The sequence below is a fragment of the Euphorbia lathyris genome, chromosome 9, assembly GCF_963576675.1.
Source record: "Euphorbia lathyris chromosome 9, ddEupLath1.1, whole genome shotgun sequence".
Classification (NCBI taxonomy): domain Eukaryota; kingdom Viridiplantae; phylum Streptophyta; class Magnoliopsida; order Malpighiales; family Euphorbiaceae; genus Euphorbia; species Euphorbia lathyris.
The window spans coordinates 12,987,990-13,011,641 of NC_088918.1; the positions used below are offsets into that span (position 1 = coordinate 12,987,990).

The window sequence follows — 23,652 nt, forward strand, 5'->3', positions numbered from 1 at the left end:
TTTGAGGCGTTAATTGAAGTTTCGTGACTATAGTGTTAAAAAGTGTAAAATCGATTCACTATTATGTTACGTTTTAAATTTTAGTAGCGATACCGCAAAATTGAATAAAATTTAGTGGTCACCTGTGTAATTACCCTAAAATTCTATATAAAGTTCAGGCCCAGCCCAAAGTAATATATATTATTTAGATGTATTATTCTAAACAGTACATCCTGTAAGAGGGATTGGATTTTAGGGAAAATGGATAAAGTTAGATAGAAAGGGTAGAAAATAATAAGGATAGATAAAGTATCTTTTCTTAGATTGTTTAGTTGAAGGGATTTGGAAAAGAAAGATTGTTTTTCTTCTTCTTTTAAGGATAAAGGTATTTTATAAAGGTACAAAATACGTCTATGATTTTTTAGGAATTAGTTCAACATATATAGTACCAATATAGACTTAACGTTTAAAAAACTGGTAACAAGACACGTCATTGATATTACTCAGTTAAGTTCTGTCAATTGTACGTGGAGGGAAAAATCAGAACTTAACGGAGTAATAAAAATGATGTGTCCAATCCGTTATCGAGGCCTAAATTAATACTACCATTTTTCAAACGTAAACCTACATTGGTATTGTTTTATACGTGGAGTCTAAATTGATACTTCTCCAAAAAAAACATAGGTCTATTTTGATACCTTTATTTTTTTTTTTTTTATGAAACTTGAATGTTTTCTTGATATAGATCTTCTTATTGTCTTCTACTTCCTCAGTCAGCATCACTGTTGGGTGTCAACGAGTCTTAAGTAGTTCGCAAACTATTCGAGCTCGGTTCAATAGGGTTTAACTCGAGTTTGGGATCGGCTTGAACATTAACGAGTTTGAGCCTGATTTTCTTTAGATTCGGCTCGAAAGCTTCCGAATAATCTCGATTATTTTTTAATTATTATATATATTTCATTAATTTTTTTATTATATATATATTTCTATGTTTTAAATTTTTCTGTCAGTTTGCGTTGTGCGACTACGAGTAGAATATACTATTAAAGCTCGTGTAATAAGACCATGTGAAATAAGACTTAAAACAGGTACTGTAGACCAACATCCTCAATCATAGATGATAATTGCTAGAAAATTAGCTGCATCATTTGTAGAATAAATAAGCAATGATCATTGTGATATCTTGTAAAGCCATATTCAAACAGCTTGTTTGATATTTCCTTATGTCACTATCTACCAGCTTGATTAAATCTACAAAGGGACTGGCTGTCAACACCTTTATTGTAGAAGGGGCAGAGCCAGACGGGGTAGGGAGGGTCGACCGACCCTCCAGTCCCGCCGTAAAACCCCACATTTAATTTTTGAAATAACATTTAATTTTTTTATACAGTTTATTTCATTCCGCGTTTAGGTCCTGACTTGGCCAGATAGATATCTCCATCCAATATGTCATGTAAATACGCATTGTTTATATTAATTTGATGTATTAATAGTTGTTTGCAGCTCCAATGGCTAAGAAAAGCCTAATTGTAATCCTTAGCCATTAATCTATCGTTATACCTGTCAATTTTGTCAGAGATAATAATAAAAGTTATTTTTAGACCTTAACTATCAACTTAAGTTTTTAGTTCAATTAGTTTTTTTGACAAGATATCAGAGCCGCTCAGACCAAACAGTCGAGGCTTAGGCATTTGTTGGCAAAGAAGATGAAATGCAATCAAGATGGTCCATTGATGATGGAGAACTTTGATCTGTCTTTAGAACTGAAACATTTCAATTTGTAAAAACATGACATTTATTATCAGTATTAACTTTCTTGAAAGGGAAATTTTCTCATGGATACTGGAATTCTGTTTACGAGTTTTCTAAGGATTGATGTGGACCTTCCGATACATGCAATAAGACGGAGAAAATGTCAAAGAGATGTTGTTGACACGCGGCCTCACTCCAATGATAAAGTCAAATAAATCCCTCGGCGAATATGAGGCTCTTAATGTATGCTTTTTTAGAATGCGAGCATGTACTTGAGCTTTTAGGGTTTGAGATGTATTTATATGGAGCTTTTGTCCGTGATCATCTTGGATGACAGCTGGATGTATGGAGGATGAGCTCGTGTTCTACTTGGAGGTGGACTACCTAGATCTTATGCGAGTTCTACGGGATGTAGTTCAAATAGGACTTGAAGTCATCATTATTGGTCCGCGTGTCAGAGGACTAATGACATTCTGTTAGAGGAGATCTGACGCCTTTAATCATTTTGGCCAAGTATGAGACAATGGAATTGGGACACATGTATCGATAATAATGAAGCTGTTATTATCATGCAACTAATCATATTACACGTGGACCAATGAGATTACTCATTTTTTAACAATAACTATCGAAACCATATGGACCAGTTAAAAGAGATCTCGAGGTCATGCACATTATTCATAACCGCATCACACATTGTGATTTCTAGAATCACAAATGCAGCCGTTACAACCGTTTGTAGTTGACAGCGGTACCACTGACTGATCGCCATGTAAATCTCAGCTCTCATTTCAGACGCACAACCTTATCCTTTTATATGACAAAGTTGACCCTTGTCATTTTATTAGTTAAATAAAAGCAATAAAATTGTAAAGTAATAAAAATATCCATTTTTCTTTCTAGTTTTTTCACACAATCCTTCCATTTTGGGATGAACAAAAATCTCAGAACAAAAAAGGGAAGCTATGGATTGATTTTCACCCATCTTCCCATACCTTTCCATCCCTCCTTTCACCCCTCAAGACAAACATATCCTCTTCCTTTTATCTTCCAAGACAATGTTTCTCAAGCATTTTCTGATTATAATATAATAAAATAGAGATTTTTTGTAGAACAATATGTTAGATTATGTGACTTTCTTTTACAATATATAGATATTCATAAAGTAAAGAATTTTATGGTATGATTTAATTATAAAAAAATCAAAATTGAGACTTCATATTTCTTATATTCTTGAAAAGTATAGGAAAACTATTTTATTTTAAATTCCGTTTATTTGCCTGAAAATATTGTGTTTTAAAAAATATTGGGTAACATAAAATTTTGTATTAGAAAATAAAATATTTTTCTGTTTTTGACTACAAGACTGGAAAACGAGAATAAGCAATTAGCGGCTATTTTTTTCAAAATGGTAAAAAATAATGAAATAGAGTTCCAAAAGTTGAGTAAAATATTTTTTTTACTTTATTCATAAACTTTTCTGTTGACTGACATAAAAAATTTCATTGGCTTATTTCCTTAAACAAACAAACACGAAAAAAACTCAGGAAAATGTTTTCCTGCATAATATTTTCTGGCAAATAAACGGACCTAACAGAGTAAAATGCACGAATATTCATTAAAGTTAAGAACCTGGGTCACAGAAGTCAAGGTAAATTACACCTATGGACTCCAAAATTTTCTTTTACTTTTATTATGGTCTGTGAATTTCAAAATTGAACATTATGACCCTTAGGCTTTGCATTTTATTAAAATAATGGCTCATTTTAATGTTGATTAAAATAACCACTCCAATAGCGGATAACCTTTCATTATAGAGTTAATGAAAATAATATTCTAAAAAACTTTAATTTTTGAAACTTTTGGTTTTGAGATCATTTATGTGTTGTTTGATTAAGAAAAAGAAATGGATTGTTTAGAGAGAGAAAGTTTTGAAAATGGTGATTTAGAAAATAAAAAAATGGTGATTCTATGAAAAATGTAGTTTTAAACAATTTAAATTTTTTAACTTTTTCATTTTGAGATCGACATCAATCATTTTAACTTGATTAAAGATAAAAATAAGTCATTATGTTAATAAAATGTAAGTTTAGGAGCTATAATGTAATTTAACCCACAAAGTCATTGAACTTTATTTAATGAAATAATGAGAAAAGTATAGAAAAAAATACTCTCTAATTTAACGAATTTATAAAAACAGACCTGTGATTTAAAAGTTTATAAAGAGGATACGTAGGTTGCAAAGATTTTAAATTTGTATAGTTTAGATACTCCCTGAAAATTAATGATTTGCAGTAATTAAAAACCCCAATTTTGTAAATTACAATTACTACATATATAAGGTTTCAATTTACAAATTAACTAAATCATAAGTATTGTTTGATTGAAAAATTGATTCGCAAATATTTTAACTGCAAACTTAATAAATCTCAAACCTCTATTTATAAGTTTTAACCATGAGATTATATTTGTAAACCGGACAATCATAAAGTTTATTTTTATATTTTTTCTCGTATTTGATTTAAAATTCATATTGCACATTTTGAACCACAAAAAATCTTTATCCAACGTGACATTTAGTTGATAACTTTCGATAAAGTCAACTATTTTGTATGTTACATCAATATTCTGATTTATACACTAAATGAGTTTACTGAAATTAAATATAAAATTTAATGATTTTATTATAAAATTAAATGACTTTTATAAAACATATCCCAAACTTCAGTGACCGTAATTTACTCCAATTGTTTGATTAACCTTTTAATTAATTTTGATTAACAGCATATTGATATGTAACACTCAGTACATATATTTTCTTTTAATAAGCAGTCCAATTGTTTAATTATATACACATAAAATAATTTATTAACATCTAAATTAATAAATTAACAAATGGCTTCAAAATTAACTATACATACATATAGATTGTCATCTACATCATGACTTAGGTGGATAAACCTGCCGTAAACTTTACACCGGTGTGCGGCAGCCACGACATGCCGTCAATAAACTGTCCCGCGGTAAAGAATTTGGCTGTGGAAGTATCCCGTATAATGTGATACCCAGGCCATTTGACCCGGCCCGATAAGTTAGCCCCGGGCCCATGATTCTTATACTCACCATACCATAAAGTGCCCAACGCGAAGTTCCCAAACCACTCAAGCCAACCTCTAGGCTGAACCAAACCACTCATATAAGTATTAATGAAAACTGTTCGAGAATATTCCTTCCAAGGTCTGCCTAAATAAGTCGGTTGTGTCGCCAAAATGTAGCTATCTTGAAAGGAAAATCCAGTGCTTTGATGAGGGTCTTTTCGGCCTTGCGCCGTTATGGTGACTTTTTGAAGTGGTAATGGGACCCTAGTGTAGATTTTACAGTTTTGGAAAACGGCTGCACCGTTGCCAAATATGTAATCTATGGTTCCGTAAATTTCACATTCACGGTAAAATTGGCGGAGAGAGTGAGCATAGAGGGTGTCTTGATACCCTTCCATGCTGCACCGGTAGAAAGCCGATTGGTCTGAATCGACACGAAGCGCCACCGCTTGATGGTTTTCGGGTCCGGCTGTGTTACGAAATGTCATGTCTCTTGCTATGAATCCTCTCCCAGACACAGCTACAAAGTACAAAGTTAAGACACATTAAAAATGACATTTTTCACAAATGCCATAAAATTATAAGATATGACCCTAAACTATAGGGTTATTAAATTATGATTCCTAAACTTCAATTTTTTGACATAAAAATCTTTAAACTTTACATTATTGTAACATTAAAGTCCAAATTAACGAAAATCCCTTGAAATATTGACGAAATAATGACCTAAACAAATTTAACTACATTTTTTTTTATCCATATCATCATTTATAAATTATGTTTAAATACCTATTTTGCCCTTGTATAATTCTTTTTTACACTTTATATTATTAAAGTTTCGCTCGCCTAATTTTTAATATATGGAAGTGAAATAGGTATATAATAATAATTTATGATGACATGGATAAAAAAAAATCAATAACGTTATCCAAATCAACATTCCATTGAATCTTCAACAGATTTCATCTACTTGGACCTTAATGTTAGAAGGGATAAGGTACAAATTTAGCATGTCGTGGATGAGAGCGAATTTAGTCTCTTTGTATAAAATAATATAATCTTTAGACTTAACATTTAAAGCACGGTAGAAATTTCAATCCTCGTTAATAGAATGAGTTTTTTTATTGTGTAATTTCATGTTCTAACTATCCTCTAATCTTTTCCTATTCTCGCCACTTGAAATTGTACATTTTCTCTTAATGAAAAGAAAAAACTCATTTTCCATTAACAATGTTTGAAATTGCTACATTTGTTAAACCTTACGTGATTCCACATTATATAGTAATGTAAAGTTCAATAATTTTTATGTCAAGAAATGAAATCCATAAACCACAACTTTAATAGTGTTGTAGTTTAGGAGCCATGAATGTAATTGCACCCGCGGTCACCAGAATCTACCCAGGGAAGGGTGATTCGAGACCGTCCTCCGCTACAATATTAATAGCATTATAGTTTAAGCCTGTGAATGTAATTAGCACATTCGGTCACCAAAATCTACCCAGAAAAGGGTGGTTCCACACAACCCTCCGCTTAGGGATAGGGTCTAGGGATAATGCAGTTACACACATAAATTACATACGCGGTGTACAACATTTGCCCAATTTCACAATTTGGTGTACAACCTTCAATTTTACACATAAAACTGTACAACGTTTTGGTGAGTTCCCACTAAAGTGTATAATCGGTAATTGTGACTGGTCAACGCGAAGTCAACGCTCCACATCAGCAATTTGACCTCACTAAAAGTCAAATTGACTTTTAGTGAGTTCATATTACTTGGCACATTGACTTCGCGTTGACCAATCATAATTATCGGTTGTACACTTCAGTGGAACGTCACCAAAATGTTGTACAGTTTTGTGTGCCAAGTAATATGACCTCCCTAAAAGTCAATTTGACTTTTAGTGAGGTCAAATTGTTAACGTGGTGCGTTGACTTCACGTTGACAGGTCATAGTTACTGGTTTTACGTTTCAGTGGGAAGTCACCAAAAGGTTGTATAGTTTTGTGTGTAAAATGGAAGGTTGTACACCAAAGTGTGAAATATGACAAAGATTGTACACGCGTATCTAATTTACCCTAACTATCAGCTTAAACTTTTAATTCAATTGGTTTCGTGACAGTAGAGAATGAAGTACTCACCCACAGTCGCAGTCCGAAACGTTGTCCAACCCTGCATAAAATTCCTATTCCCAGTCACAACAGTCTTCCCAATTCCATCCCCAATCAACATAACATTAGTCTTCTTCTTCTTCATATCAATATTCTCCTTATAAATCCCTTTCTTCACATATATAATATACCTTCTCTTACTGTAATTCGGAGCTCCATTAATGGCATCTGAAATGCTACTGTAATGACCACTTCCATCTAATGCCACAATGGCATCTACATGAACACCATGGCCATGAGATTTTTTACCCTTTCCTAGTAGTTCTTGATCCCCTTCGGTCATCCATTTCGGGAACTCTGGTTCGGGCTTTACGGTGCTTCGGTGTCGAGGCGGCTTGAATGGCATGCTGTGGAGTTGGATGTAGAGAGAAAGTACATTGCTGATTAGCTGTGTTACTTGTTTTAAACTTCCTCTCATGAAGTTTTCGAGACGTCGGTCCGTGCCTTCGAAGCCTTCGAGACATGTGTCTTGGTTGCTCAATGCCGCACTTAGCCACGCTTTTAGATTGCCTTGGTAGCCTGCACAGGAATGACGGCTTATGTTATTTATATGTTTCATATGATTATATATGATATAAATACAAAAAACAAAATGATGATCGTGTTAATCAGGTTGATTATGTAAATCGTATTATAATGTTAGGAATTCTCACCCTTGCCGCACTCACCGTTAAAAAAAAAGGTCATGTGAGGCCAGCTTAGGCGTTTAAAATCGAAAATCTATTCCGATTTTCTCCAATTAGTCCCTCTGGACGTTTTTTTTGCTCTTAGGTGATTTTTAGCCGCCTAAGCATCGATGAAAAGAATATTTTTACTGTGAATTTATTTGTTGCTTTGTTATAATTCACTTTTGAGTTGTTTCAATGATATTTGTTGTTGAAATGTCGATGTTTGTACATTTTGAAAGATATATGTTACAAATATATGTGTTTTTCTATATTAAATACTTTTATAGTATAATATGTATTTTAATTGAATTTATATAATAATTTGTTGATTAACAAATTAAAAATACAAAAATAAAAATCTGATTAATCCCCGATTAGTCTCCAACTAATCTTTGATTAATCCTCGATGGTCATATCCGCCTGACTAGAACCTAGCGTTTTTACAACGTTGCTTGCCTCTCGGATTTTCTCCATCTTCACGAATGACCAAGCAAGCTCGGAGATGGAGAAATCAAGCGGTTCTTTGCAGTCTTCAATCGCTACTTGTTCACGGTAGCTTATTTTTGATATTAATTGGTTTTTCACTAATAGTTTTGTCGCGATTGTGCTATATATTCTATTAAAAAAAGAAAATCTAAGGCAACAGTCCAAAATACTGTTCACGCGCCTTTAACGGAATGTGAAGCATAATCTTAAAGAAAATGTTAATGAGAGGCCGATTAATGTCGAAAATAATTTTATTACGGGTCTTACGTATAAAACAACAAAGTTTATGGATTGAATATAAATTTTATGGAGAACCTCTCGATGTTGTAAATTACTATAATCACGAACTTTATGCATAAAATAGTGAAAATCATGTAGAAATATTGTACCAATTTTGAGTTATCGTGTCAAAATCGTGTTATATTATTTATATGTTTCATATGATTATATATGATATAAATGCAAGAAAAATGAAAATATAATTATTTCTATACATAGTGTTATCCTGTCAGAAATTGTCACCCTTACCTGCACTGTTATCACCTGCACGGATTTTCTCCATCTCCGCCAACGACCAAGCAAGTTCTGAGATGGAGAAATCAAGCAATTCCTTGCAATCTTCCATCGCTACCTGTTCGCGGTAGCTAATGGACAAAGAATTGAACCGCGTCATCATATCAACAGTAAACCTCGCTTCATTTAGAGTATTCTGCAATGCAGCACTCACAACCGAGGTTGTATTACGATAACGTCTCCTCTCGAACTCAGCTTGCGTATTCGATAAACACGAATCCATATTTTCGATACCCGTGCAAGCTTGTAGAATCAAAGATTGTGGACTAAAAGTTTGTTGGGTAGATGGGTTTTCATTGGAAAAGACTTTTATGATGTGGGATAGGATTAGAATGAATAAAAATTTAAGAAAGGTCATTTTTTTTGGGTATGATGTTATGAAATTGTTCTAAAAAGAAAGAATTTTTTTTATAGCGAAGGAATTTGGATTGTTTGGTTACAAAGAAATGAACTTTTCTTTTTGGGTTAGAAAATTGTTTTGCTTGATTCTGACTTTTTATCTTTTCTTTTGAGAGAGTTATGCTTTCTTCTGAGAACAAGGAAGGTCTGATATTCTGTTTTTGTTTCTTAATTGTTGAGAAAGTTGATTTGATTTCCCACTGAGTTAAATTAAAGCATGTCTGCCGGGTTTATAAGTAGGGATGTAAAGGAGGCCGGATTCTCGGTTCCCATCGGAGATCCACTCCGACAGAGACGGGAAATCCCAGATTAGAATTCTTGTGGGGTGGGAATGGGGTTATTTTGTTCCCCGAAAGCGGGGACGATTTTGTGGGAATTCCCTGTATCCGTCTGCCCAATATGACCCCACGGGGATCCTGTTGATTCGCTGATTAATTTTCGGTATAACATTTATTTTTTATATATATTTTTTGTGATTCTTTTTAAAATTACTAGGTTATGTCTCAACTCAAACTTAATCTTATTATTTATTACTATACTATGCTAAGAAGATGAAAAAAAATTATATATATATTAAAACAACATAATGAAACGGGGAATGCAGATTCCTACAAGATCGGGAACAAAAAAATTCCCATTTAGGTTTCAAAGACGGGGACCAGAAATCCCCGATAGGTCGGGATGGGGATGAGAATGTAATCCTGTCTGGTTTACATCCCTATTTATAAGCAGCAAAACTAGTTAGGAAATACCAAAACGGGTTGTCGCATCGTAATCTTGTTATATAAGCTATATATTTTACAGATAAATTTAGTCGTATGATTATTAGAAAAGTGTATATTTAGCCTCCAAATATAAAAAAAAGTAAAAGTTTAACCCTACTGTTTACAAGGGAATGCAATTCCAATCCTCATCAACTGAAGATGAGTTTTTTCGTTAATAAAACATAATATTACATTGTTTTATATGTGAAGACTAAGGGGTGTTTGGTTGCTCCTTTTCATGCTCCTTTTTGCCTTTTCACTTCAAAATGGAGAGTTGTATGTGTTTGGTTAGTGATCTCCTATTTGCCTTTTACATTTGAAAAGTAGTATTAGGTGTTTGGTTGGTGATCTTCTGTTTGTCTTTTACACCCGAAAAGCAGCTTTTTACACCAAACAACAACAGCAAACAGTAGGTAAAACAAACGGGTCCTAAATTCGTTTAAAGGATTATAATTTCAAGAAAGTTTTATCTGTAAATCATGTTTTTTTTGTGATAGGAATTAATAGCCCTAAGGGCAAAAACGATAGTTGTGATTTGTGTTTAATTTTCCCTAGAAACTACAGTTAGAGATGTTCATGAAGCTGATTGGCAGGAATTCTTCAGCTTATTTATGTAACCTAGCCAAAGCCCAAAAGTGCAACAGGATACTTTGGGCTTTTTTATCTATTTTGGCCCAGATCTAAGTATTGGGCATGCGGCTTTACAATATGTGATGTGGAATTCACTAGATAAATTACATACGTGGTGTACAACCTTTACCCCAAATCACACTTTGATGTACAAATAAAATTTTATCACACTAAACTATACAAACTTCAAGTGACCTCCCATTAAAATATACAGCCGGTTTTTATGACCAGTCAACGCATGTCAACTATACCACGTCATCATTTTTCAACTTCTAAAAAATTAATAATAGAACCCACAAATTAATAATTATTTTTATTTCATTTAAATATTTTTTACAATTTATCTATTCTCTATTTTACCCTCTTCTTCCTTACACCTTTCTCTCTTTTCCATTGTTCTCCTTTCTCTCTTCAACCCATACTCCTTTCTCTCTCTTCAATATTTTCCAATATCAGATTCAAATTTTCCAATCTCAGATTCAACCGAGTTTCCCAAACCATCCGAAAGCTCCGAGTATCCCATACCCATATTCTCTCTCCTAAATTTCTCTCTCATCTAACTTTCTTCTCTTAACATTCAGGTAGATCTATCGACTTCATCTCATTATCCTGATCTTCAAACTCCAACTCCTCATCTTCCATTTTCGATTTCGTCTTCGGTTTGATCACTGCTCGCTGCAAAGGTACAGTATTCTAGAAATTCGGTAGGGGCAGAAGCGGGGGAGACGGCTTCTGATCTTTACAGCGAGAGATGGCTTCTTCAATCGAGTACAACCCATCTTTCGATCTCCATTCAAATTTACAGTTGCTGTATATATAAATTAAAATCAAAATTCAGAATTTGAGGTTCTCGATTATGTACTGATTAGTTGCAAAAAGGAAAAGAGAAGAATCAAAATTCAGAACAGAAAAAAGAAAGAAAAGGAAAAGAATAAAGATTGCTTGACATGTTTCTAGCTAAAGCTAAAAAAGATTGTTCATCTTGCTGGGATGAAAGTCGATTGAATGTTGAGAGAAGAGAGAGTTAGGTGAGAGAGAGAATTAGGTATTCAATGAAAAAAAATATATAATTAAGGGTAAATTAGTCCTTTCCCATTAGGTAGGATCACTTTTATTTGTTAGGAGGTTAAAAGTGCTGAGGTAGTAACGTTGACTTGCGTTGACCGGTCACAAATACCGGCTGTACACTTTAGTGGAAGGTCACCTGAAGTTTGTACGGTTTAGTGTGATAAAATTTTGGTTGTACACCAAAGTGTGATTTGAGATAAACGTTGTACACCACGTATGTAATTTACCCGGAATTCACTTTAGAGCTTGTTTAGATGAGGGTTAATGAAAGTAAAGTAAGTGTATTGAGATTATCTTGTTTGTTTTGAAGGTAAATTGAAGAGTAAGTTAGGTGAGGATATGTGAGGGTAAATATTTCCTTTTTTTCTTTACAACCCAATTTGGAGGTGAAGTATGGTTAAATATTTTCTTTTACAAAATTACCCTCATTTCTTTTATGTTTCATTTCTAAGAAAGCTAATTATGTTTTCTGTATATGAAATTTTTCTTCTTTTTGTTTTTGCTGTCCTTTTTTCTTCAGTTGTAATAAAAAAAAAATCTTATGTTTCTGCACCTCAATTAAAAAAAAAAAAACTAAAAGATTGATGCTTGATTTAGAAAAAAAAAAAAAACTAAAGCTTAATTTCATAAAAAAAAAACTAAATTAAAGTTAATGCTTAATTTCAAAACTAATTAATTAACATTTAAAAAAAGTACTAATTTAAGTATTAATAACAGAACGAGACACGTCATTAATATTACTCCATTAAGTTCTGTCAATTGTACGTGGAAAGAGAAATCAGAACTTAACGGAGTAATGTGAATGACATGTCTAATCCGTTATCGAGGCTTAAATTGATACATTTTTTTAAACGTTAAACCTATATTGGTGCTATTTTGCACGTTAAGCCTAAATTGATGCTTTCCTAAAAACAATAAGCTTATTTTGGTAGTTTTTACCTTAGTTAAAAGAGTAAGGATATAAAAGTAATTTGGTATATAACATTACCTTACTTTACCTTCAAACCAAACACAATTACATTATTTAACCATCACTTATTTTACCTTCCATCCAAATACTATAATTATTTTATAAACCTCACTTACTTTACCTTACCCTACTTTACTTTAATTAACCCATCCAAACAAGCCCTTAGGATCCAATTCATTCTTAACCGTGCTGACATCCTTTAGAACCATTTTTTTGCTCAGGAATACGCTCAGACATTTTATTCCTGAACCGTTCTCAATCAATCATATGGGCGTCATCCTTGCACAAAGACACTGCTAAATCCAGGCCATGCTAATCTTCTTTGTATACAATCCAATTTTATCGGATGTCTCAATTTTGCGTTTTAAAAATGTTTTTACTTCATGGAAATTGCCAAATCAGCACCACGCAACAAGATCAATAAATTTTAAAATTTCTAAATTATTTGCTTCATGCTTTAAATTCTCTAAATAATTTGCTTGATACGTGGCCCTATTTAGATATGGATCATCATCTGAAGAAATATAATCAGCTCATATTATTAAGGGTAATTAGTTTATTAGTCCCTATAGTTTGACAAAACACATTGTTTAGTCCCTATATTTTTAAAAACACATGGTAAGGTCCATAACCTTTTTCTCAGTGAACTGTTTAGTCCTTCTGCATGTTTATTAGATTTTTACCGTTTATGACTTCGGAAATGACTAAATTACCCTTTACTATTTACCTTCAAACTTCAGAAGAGGAAATCCAATTTAGAAGAAGAAACTATTTATATGGAGAACAAGAAAAAGAACAAATCCAATGCTTACGAATTTGAACGATTAAGAAAAAAATCAAGAAGAATAACACACAAAGTTGATTTCAGATGTATTAGAGTTTAAAGGAAAGGAAAATAAAGGAAAAGAAGAACGCAAATCCAAATTGACTAACATAATCTTCATGAGAATCTAACGGCAGGGACTAAACAGTTCACCGAGAAAAACGTCAGGGACTAAACAGTTCATGAGAATCTAACGGCAGGGACTAAACAGTTCACTGAGAAAAACGTTAGGGACTAAACAGTTCACAGAGAAAAACGTTAGAGACTTTACCGTGTGTTTTTAAAAATACAAGGACTAAACAGTATGTTTTGTTAAAATATAGGGACTAATAAATTAATTACCCTATTATTAACGTGTTGCTAACTAGCATTACATTAATTGCTCTAGCCATCCAAGAAAACATTTTGAAATTGCTCGAAAATTACCATAGGACATTGACAACAAAGCCTTGCCTAGATGACCTTTAACCTATTTTAATTGAAAAAAAAAATACTCCCTCCATTCCTTTTTATAAGTCATTCTAGTAATTGAATTTTTTTTCTAAAATATAAGTCTTTCTAGTTTTCCAAGAACTTTTAGTATAGTTTTACGGTCCAATCATTAAATATTTTATCTTGATCCATGTGTTTTTCAAAATTACAAGAGTTATTCACCAACCATTACATGAGAGAAATTTTTTTAGTTAATCAATATAAATTCATTAATTTCACTCCACATTAATTACATTTCTTAATCTGTGTGAAACAACCTAGAATGACTTATAATTTGGAATGGAGGGAGTAACGGATTGCTAGTTTATAGGTGACATTTAACTCATTTTAATTAAAAAAATAACCGATTTGTTTAACTTTTGCACATGACACAACATGCCGCACGTACACATGGCAATTGTTTTAATTTTATAGACTTAATATATAAATAAATAAATAAATAATTTTTTTTTCTTATTTATAAGTATATAGAATTTCTCAAAAAAGAGCGGCATATAGAAAAAAAATTAAAACAATTATCATTTATACATGGCATGTGTCGAAAATTATGTCATGTAATAACAGTTAACAAATCAATTTAACTTTTCATCCGAGATGGGTAAATGTCAGCTATGGGAATAACTCGGGATACCTCCTTCAAAAAAAAAAAAAAAAAACAAGACTTTGGATACCACAAGTGCCAACTAGGCATATATTCCTATCTTATGCCCATAAACCTATAAATTACAAGATTGGAAAGTGCCATTTGAGATAAAAGAGATAAAAACATAAAGTAACAAACATTTCAAATTTAAGGATTAATTAGCATTATGAAACTGAAGTTAGTTAATTTGCAACCAACCAGAGGTTCATACATAGATAGTACAGAATTTCCAGCCACAAAGACTAACACAAGCATGACTAGGATGACAACTTTTGTAGCTCCCTCTGCTACTCGGTAACCAAAACCTTATTATACCTATAGTCCTCCCATTATCAGAAACGGAACAGAATTATCATTTCTCTCTTTCGCTTCTTAACGAGAAACCCCTTCCCGTTTAATTTTTGTTCTTCTAACCTGAAATCAACAATTCCGTTCCATTGATGCGACTAACCCTATTTTGTAGTAGTAATGTAGTTTGTTACATAAAAGTTAGACATGGTTCTTAATCCCATCTAACTGTGCAATCCCTGGAATGCAAAATCTCAAGTATTTCCGAAGAGAGAATGAACCTGAGAGCAGCAGCTAACTTAACCTTCTTAATCCGGACACAGGAAGCTCTAAGCGCAAGCTCGAACCCTTCCACAGTAACATTATTGAGGTGAACTAGTTTTGCATCCTGCAAGCGTGTGAGGTTCCCCATTATCATGCATAATGCCATGTCTGATATAGAGCAGTTGCTCAAATTTATCTGCCAACATCAAGGAATTAAATCAGTGTTTATGTGTGTATTTGCTTTCCCAAAAGCAGAAGATCAAAATGAAACAAGGTGGTATACAATCATGGAAAATGAGACAGAATCCTAGGGCTAAATTGCACCGAAGGTCAGTAAAGTTTGGGCCTATTTCACAAAGGAGACTTACTTCATTTTCTTTCAATAAAATCATTTAACTTCACATTTTATTTCAATAAAGTCATTCCACCAAATGTTGAGGGGATGCAGAAAATAATTGACTATATGCCAACTAAGCGATATGTCGGACAAGGTTGTAATTTTTTTCTTAAAAGAAATTGTGGCTTAGGATATGCCACATGGTACACACGTGGCTACCACATTTGTCATAAAGTTCAATGCATTATTGAAAGAAAATAAAGTTCAATGACCTTTGTGAAACAAAACAAAAACTTCAGTGATAGTAGATGCATTTTATTCGTCTCACCAGTTAATACAGTATTTCCTTTCTCTAAACAAAGGATGTTCATCCATTTTTAACAAGAAACTATTAAATACTTCCATGTGAACCATGAACAACATTAATCATCTTAAACTATATGGCAGAAGAGTAGCTGTATATCCAAAACGATAGCACCATAGTTATGGGTCCAATAGAAGATATATAATTTTTCAATCTTTTGACAGTAGTAGCACTTGACTCAATCTAATATACAAAGGGGATTCTTGGTCAACAAACTGCCTGTTTTAAGCACAAATCATACTGATGTCTTTCTAATCTAAGAGGGGTTCCACGATGGGAATAATAATGGAGTGAAAGGGTGTTAAATTTGGTCACTGTGATAGGTATATGATGTCTCCATGAACAAGATCATGATCTTGATCTAGTCAATGCTGTTAATTCAGCAGATATACCTTGTTCATACAATTGCTGCCGGTGCCAGAAGCTACAGTTCTAAGATTAGAATTAAGATTTCTACAAGTAGCATTCTCATTTCACAAATAAGATATTAATAGTAAAATAACTAAATTCGATGATTAAATACCTGACGCAGATTTTGTGAGTAATACGCAAGAGTCCAGAATCCCGAATCATCAATTTTCACACAATGTTTCACGTCCAAATCTGACAGTCTCTTACACTTGGCTATAAAAGTCAAACCTACACCAGTGATTTTGTCAAGACTTCGCAGTTCCAAATCAGTGAGCTCCTCTAGGAAACTAAGACATTTCAACCCATTATCAGTGATAAGGTTGCAGTATGACAAGTTGAGCATTCTCAACTTCTTGCAACCACTTGATAAAGCAGCTAAACCATTGTCTCCAATTCCGGAACAGCTAAAATTCAAGAAAGAATGAATTAACTCATGTTACCACAGCTAAATAATTTCTTGGGATCATATCAAATGAATCAATAGGGCATTATATGTACCGGTATAGGTCCAGCTCATGAAGCTTTGGGCAGTGCGAGGCAATATATGATAAACCTTTGTCTGATATGTTCGTGCAAAGTCCTAATTTTAAGGATATAAGCCTGGAACATCTCGAGAGGCATTCAAGTCCTGCAAGAGAATCAAATTGAGATCAAATTGAGCAAGAGACAACAAAACATTGTGTGAATCAGGACTACAAATAATAAACACGTTTTAAATTGGCATGTACACTGCTGCATCTGTTCAAAGCTCACCCCTATCATTTAGGCCACCACAATCAGTGAGATCAAGCTCCTCGAGCAGTATACAGTTGGATCCAAGCTGCTCAAAACCCTTTTCAGTGAGCATATTGCAAGCCTCTAGCTTAAGGCACACAAGAAGCTTGCAGGAGCATGCTATAGCAGATATTGCAGCATCAGTTATGGAATAGCAGCATGTCAAATTTAAGTTCTTCAAATTGACACAGCCAGACACAAGTGTTGCAATGCCCGTATCAGTCACCCCTATGCATTTACTCAACCCAATTTCTGACAAAGACCTACAATAGCTGCTTATGTTATGGAAAATAGCATCTGAAACTCGAGCCCCATTAATAACAATCTTGGTCAGATTCTTCAAGTCCTTTACGTAGTCAAGAAATGCAGGTGAAATTCCCTTGAGGTAAAAAACACAAAATTCAAACTGAATTAGACAAACATAAAAAGATAGCTGCATCTAAAAAATACACCAGATAGATTATATTTAGAATTACTCACCGAAAAGCAGTAAGCAGCTCTTATCTGCCTAAGTCCACTATGTCCTTTGATTAAGGAAAGCAGGCCAGTGGAACCCAAATAATCACACCTTGCAACATCAATTTCCTGCAATGAATTACATATTAATATCTCATACAATTCAATTTTTATTACTCCAAAAGTCATGTAACTTACCTGTAGTGAAGGACATGCGTTTTCAAGAAATTGGAATCCAACATCATCAACAAGAGGGCATCCAACCATAGCCAGAACCTCCAGCTTTGGTAAGGAAGCAATTGAACGGAGTGATTCACTTGTCACCTAAAACCACCCCAACACGTATCAAATTTCAATTCAAACGTCTAAATATAAGCCACCCATTAGATAACTTATCCTAAAATCCACCCAATCGATAGTTTTCAAGCTCCTTTGCTTCCCAAAATAGGGAAAACGTGACAATTATTTTCTTGCATTGTATCATGTATAGATAACATAACACATATTTTGACACAGATAATCCGAATTGAAACCCCAGTGTACTACAACCTATCAAAATGGACCTTCAAACTCATAATTCTTGCCATCACCTTAAATGCCCGTATCATTTTCTTATGTTTCAAACAAAAAAAGAGCAGTCCACAGTCCATACCAAACAAATCATTCCATAATTCTGGAAGATATACAAAAAATAGCAATCGAACACAAACCTTTAGATAAGACAAATCAAGATGCTTAATCCGAAGGCATTTCTTGCACAGAAGATCAATAGCAAGGTCAGAAATCTCCATACACCATTTCAAGCTAAGCTTTTCCAATCTTCCGCATCCGACAGCTATCTTCGCCAATCCAACATCACTCACTCCCAAACACTTATCCATCGTCAGTTCCTTCAATCCGACGGCACAAGATATAGCCGCCGCCTCTCTGTCCCTAAACCAACAACAATACGACACGTCGATCCGCTCCAACGAAGGACACGCGCGTATCAGAATCTCCAGTCCCGAGAATCTCAGCCCGGTGGCCCTACTCAGGTTCAAAGATACCAGCCTCCGCGCCCATCCTCCGTAGTCCCGGCTCAGCAACAGCGCCACCGTCCCATCGTCAATTCGCGGACAAACAGAGAGGTCCAGAGTATCAATGTTGTGATACTTGTGGAGAAGCGGCAACAAGAACTCAACACGGAGGACACGCAGAGTTTTCCGAGTTAGTAAGTCCACACGGAGGAACTCTTTACAAACGAGCCGCCATTTTTTCCGATCTGACTCGTCGTGGAGTTTGTCATTGATCCGAATGAGTAAATCCTCAGTTAAGGCCGAGAACATAGATTCCGACGACATTGAATTTTCTGTTGTTTTAACGATTTGCATATACTAACTAAGGCAATCGGAACTCCGGTTAAAAACTTCAGGTAGGGACGAACAAGAACAGGAGACGGAGATGAAGCAGAGGATGATGGATGCGTTTTGAGAGATTCCGATACAAAACGATATCGCCGTTTCGGATCCGATTTTTCATTGTTTCGGAAAACCGGTTTGCCAAAATGAGAAATTTGCACTTGTTAAATGATTCCGTTGCAGAGATGACTCTGTTTTAAGTGAAAGAAGGTGAGACAGATGGAAGAGGAGAACAAAGTGGGATTATATCATACATACAGGTGTATTATAGTAAACTATTTTTCATGTTCTCAGATGACGTGGAATATTTCTATTGGATGGTAGATTTGAGAAATGTAGAGCTGTTTTAGAGTGGATTTCGGGTTCAAGCTAAAGTAAAATCCAAAAATCAACACGCCTGATCTGCTGAATGACCATAATATCCTTGACGGCCATTTGTTTCACTGACAGAAATATTATTGGATTATTATTATTTTGTTATTTACCACAGCATTCTATAATCATATATTAATATTACCTTTATTGTTATTTTCAATTTTAATATAACTCACTTATCATAAAATATTATACATAAACTCAATTAATATATAATTAATAACTTCTTACATAATAAAATAATCAATTCAATACTTATTATTAATTTTATAAAAATTATTTATTCAACAAAATAATTGATTCAATAAATATTATTATTTTAATAAAAATAAATAAATAATATTGATTGATTGATTAATTATTTATTAATTGAATAAAAAATAAAAAATAATTATAAAACCACTTTTGCAATAATTATTATTAATCAATTAAAACACAGATTGCATACGATAAAATAGCATAATATTTCACAATAATCATCCATGAAAGTTGGTGGCTCCAAAATATTGTTATATATGTTTGACCAAATCGAGTTTGAGATTATATGAATGGCTCTACCACATAGCTGTAAATCTTGTGTTAGGTAAACCACACAATATAGTGAATACAATTTATTATCTACAGCAAACATAATATTACTATTTTTTAAGAGATAAAATAACATGAATGCATATTGTATTCAATGTCTTTCCCAACATATGTATAAACATGCAATCGGAGGTATGCGTGTTTATACCGGCCAAGGGAATTGTTCTTTTTACTTTTTGGAGAGAATACTTTCTTACTTAAATATATGACATACTGCATTTTGTGACAACCACTCTAGTGATTAGTAACAACTTCTTTACCTAAAATCATAAGGATATTACATTCAATAGGGATGGTCTAAACATATTAACATAGTAGAATATCAACATGTTGCACCAAATATATAATATTATTTAATTATTTTTACTACTATTGGTTAAAATATTGTACTAGTTTTTATAATTTTCTTGTTATTTTTTTAGGATAAAATTTAGATTATTGCTTTATTCTTTTAAATATGTAGTAACAGTAATTGATATCTTTTATTTTTTATTTTTTTATAATAAAACTTTTTATATTATTTTTTTGAATAAAAAAAACAATGGATTAATGAGCCAAATCATGGCAAAATTGTAACAATGAATCAGAAACATAACTCGGTAATAAATTAAAAAAAGAAGGGCAAGTGGATAAACGAGAAGACCGTGCTAACACATGTGTCATCCCATTCGCTTGCCGCCGTATCCATTTGACTGAGTAAGAGTCATTTGATGTTAGGATCGATCGTATTTGAGTAATTCTATCCCCAAATTCAGAATCATCAATAGAACTAGAGTTTATTGCATCAATCACTTGTTTAGCATCAGATTCGAAGACCACATTCCTTATTCCATCAACTTCTAGCCATTGCATAGCATGTAATAAAGTTTCAGCCTCACATTCTCGTGTTGTCGGACAACATAACAAACCCGCACATCTCCCCATTACAAACTGTCCATTTGCATCTCGTACTGCTGCTCCCATCCCTGCACGTCCATCAGCGTTAAAGCATGCGGCATCAACACAACACGAGAGAAATCCTTCTGATGGCGGATGCCAAGCCGTGCAACCAGCAGATGAAATATTTCCTGCTACTGTATTTCCGATCCACTGTTCTCTCGTACGAGTCTGATTCCTCAAGGCATTTGCTTCTGACCAATCATTAAGTACTGTGCAAGCTTGAGCCACTATTTGATCTGATGTGCGAATCTCATATTGCCAAAGACGGGCATTTCTAGCCTGCCATAAACTCCAGAGGTGCATCAAAAATGTTTTTACAATTTGTTCCGATGCTGCTCTAATTATATTATGAAACCATGTTGTCAGGTTCTCAGCCACTGCCGCCTCCGCATTAATTCGTTCCAGAAGTCCCGCCTTCTGCCACACTCTTATAGCTCCTGCACATTCAATAAAAAGATGCCATCCATCCTCCCAAGGTTCATTACATATCACACAATTACTACATACCTGTAACCCACGAAATTGAAGATTCACACGCGTTGGGAGACAATTGCGTGCTAATTGCCAACCAAAATGCCGGACCTTTTGTGGAATTTCAGCATACCATAATTTTTTCCAGGCTCCCTGAACATGAAATCTTTCACCTGCTTCCATCGTTGTAGCCAACCGGTAAGCACTTTTCATTGTGTAGCATCCCGAAGAATGAAATTTCCATATTAACCGATCCTCACTACTCAACGTACCAATAGCCAGTTTATGAATTTCTGTAATATCTCTATGCTCGAAAATTTCCTCCAACAGCTCTTCATCCCAATCCCTGGAATTATGGATAAACAAATCATTAACTTTCAAATACTCCAAACCTTCCACCATAGGGGTTCGTATATAGCCATCATCCTCATTACGTAACCATCTCTCACTCCACGCATTTATTGATTGACCGTTTCCAATTTTCCATCTAATTCCTTCTCTAATGATTAGTTGAGAACTCCAGATACTTCGCCATATAAAACTTGGTGAATGCCCCAATGAGGCCCCCATAAAATCCCCTCTTGGATAATATTTAGCTTTGAAAACTTTACTAACAAGCGAAGATGGATTGGTAAATAACCGCCATCCCTGTTTTCCCAACATAGCAAGATTAAAGGCTGTGAAATTTCGGAAACTCAGTCCTCCCATTAATTTTGGAGCACATAATTTGTCCCATGCCATCCAATTTAGTCCTCTCTCACCTGACTTTTTATTACCCCACCAAAACGAATTCAACATTCGTTGTAATTCCTCAGCCGTTGATATAGGGAGCAAGAATACACTCATGAAATAGATTGGGATGGCTTGCCCTGCTGCTCGAATAAGTGTAGCCTTACCAGCTTTTGATATTCCTTTCCCTCTCCAGCGTTGTAGCCGCTGCCATAATCTATCTCTGAAGTGTGCAAAGATTGCTCGTTTCGTTCTGCCCACCAACGATGGAAGACCTAGATACCTTCCCGTATTCAACGGACTAGTAATACCCAAAATGCTAGAAATTCCCATAGCCAGGTCATTTGCCACATTTCTACTAAACATGATTCCAGATTTTTGACAATTTATAGCTTGCCCCGAAGCTAATTCATATGATCTGAGTAATTTTTTTAACACTCTAGCTTCAGATATGGTAGCCTGGCAAAATAAGAATGCATCATCAGCAAAGAGCAAATGTGAAATCGCCGGCGCCCCTCGCTTAACTCGGCACCCATGCAATAACCCCCTATTCTCAGCTGCCACCAATAATGACGTCAACCCTTCAACACACAGCAGAAATAAATACGGTGATAGTGGATCACCTTGGCGGAGCCCTCTTTTTGGACAAACAGGACCAACCAACTGATCATTTATTCTAACCATATATTGCACAGAAGATACACAATGCATTATCAAATTCACCCATTTATCTGCAAACCCCAACTTTAGCATCAATTCTCTTAGATAATTCCAATCCACCCTGTCATATGCTTTACTCATATCAACCTTTAGTGCCACATTACCTACTTTTTTAGCAACGTTATTGTTAATGCTATGAATAAGTTCAAATGCAATCAAAACATTGTCATGAATAGTCCTCCCTTTAATAAAAGCAGATTGATTTTCAGAGATAATCCCAGGCAAAAGGATTTTCAATCTATTTGCTAAGACTTTGGAGAAAATTCTGAGTATAACATTACACAGTGCTATTGGACGAAGTTCAGTCATAATAACAGGATTCTCACACTTTGGAATGAGAGTAATGATAGTATTATTAAGCTCAGAGGGGAACATACCTTGATGAAACCATGTTGACCCAGCAGTGAAGATATCATCTCCAATTATGTCCCAAAATTTTTGATAAAATCCTGGATTAAATCCATCAGGTCTTGGAGCCTTATCAGGATGCATATCAAATAAAGCTCTCTTGAATTCCTGTTTTGTAAGTGGTCGTAGTAATTGCTCATTGTCTCGATCAGTGATGCGTGGCTGCATCAAATCCACCACTTCACTCCATTCACTGTTACTGTCAGAGAAAATCGATTCAAAATACTGTATTGCAATCTGCCCCATCCCATCCTTATCATCAATCCAGTCTCCTGCATGATTCCTGAGCCCTGTTAAACTGTTCTGCTTCCGCCTTCCATTAGCAAAAGAATGATAAAAACGAGTATTCAGATCTCCCTCCTGAAGCCATAAGACTTTTGCTCTCTGTTTCCAGTGGTCTTCCTCTTGAACCATAATTCTCACATACTCAGCTCGGGCCGACTCATACTCATCACTATTATTTGGACCTCCCAGATCACGTAGTTGTATTAACTTTGCTTTTAATTGTTCAATTTTCTGACGAAAGTTGACATCACTACTTCTGCTCCATCTCATAAGCACCTCTGCCACATGCGCTAACCGCGAACTCAGTGCCATTCGCCTATCTGATCCCCA

The 23,652-nt window shown here is 34.3% G+C and overlaps 2 protein-coding genes across 2 annotated transcripts; both read right to left on the bottom strand.

Moving 5' to 3' along the window:
- Positions 1–4,518: 4,518 nt before the first annotated feature.
- LOC136205170 (putative pectinesterase/pectinesterase inhibitor 22) lies at positions 4,519–9,085 on the bottom strand. The gene is made up of 3 exons (XM_065995662.1): positions 8,683–9,085; positions 6,971–7,519; positions 4,519–5,349 (listed from the first exon to the last, which is right to left on the bottom strand). Exons 1-3 carry the CDS (start codon positions 9,083–9,085, stop codon positions 4,679–4,681), a joined length of 1,623 nt encoding a protein of 540 aa, XP_065851734.1. The 3' UTR covers positions 4,519–4,678.
- Positions 9,086–14,655: 5,570 nt separating this feature from the next.
- On the bottom strand, positions 14,656–19,035 carry LOC136206102 (F-box/LRR-repeat protein 3). Its single transcript, XM_065997025.1, has 7 exons — positions 18,121–19,035; positions 17,609–17,734; positions 17,435–17,539; positions 16,934–17,333; positions 16,679–16,808; positions 16,293–16,584; positions 14,656–15,264 (listed from the first exon to the last, which is right to left on the bottom strand). Exons 1-7 carry the CDS (start codon positions 18,778–18,780, stop codon positions 15,019–15,021), a joined length of 1,959 nt encoding a protein of 652 aa, XP_065853097.1. The 5' UTR covers positions 18,781–19,035; the 3' UTR covers positions 14,656–15,018.
- Positions 19,036–23,652: the final 4,617 nt, after the last annotated feature.

Coding starts and splice junctions, on each gene's coding strand:
- LOC136205170 (XM_065995662.1), bottom strand. CDS start 9,085: ATGACCTTTCTTAAATTTTTATTCATTCTAATCCTATCCCACATCATA. Junction 7,520..8,682: donor TGCAGGTGATAACAGTGCAG/GTAAGGGTGACA, acceptor ATTCCTGTGCAG/GCTACCAAGGCAATCTAAAA. Junction 5,350..6,970: donor GTTTCGGACTGCGACTGTGG/GTGAGTACTTCA, acceptor TGTACTTTGTAG/CTGTGTCTGGGAGAGGATTC.
- LOC136206102 (XM_065997025.1), bottom strand. CDS start 18,780: ATGCAAATCGTTAAAACAACAGAAAATTCAATGTCGTCGGAATCTATG. Junction 17,735..18,120: donor TTGATTTGTCTTATCTAAAG/GTTTGTGTTCGA, acceptor GGGTGGTTTTAG/GTGACAAGTGAATCACTCCG. Junction 15,265..16,292: donor ACTCACAAAATCTGCGTCAG/GTATTTAATCAT, acceptor TGATGTTGGCAG/ATAAATTTGAGCAACTGCTC.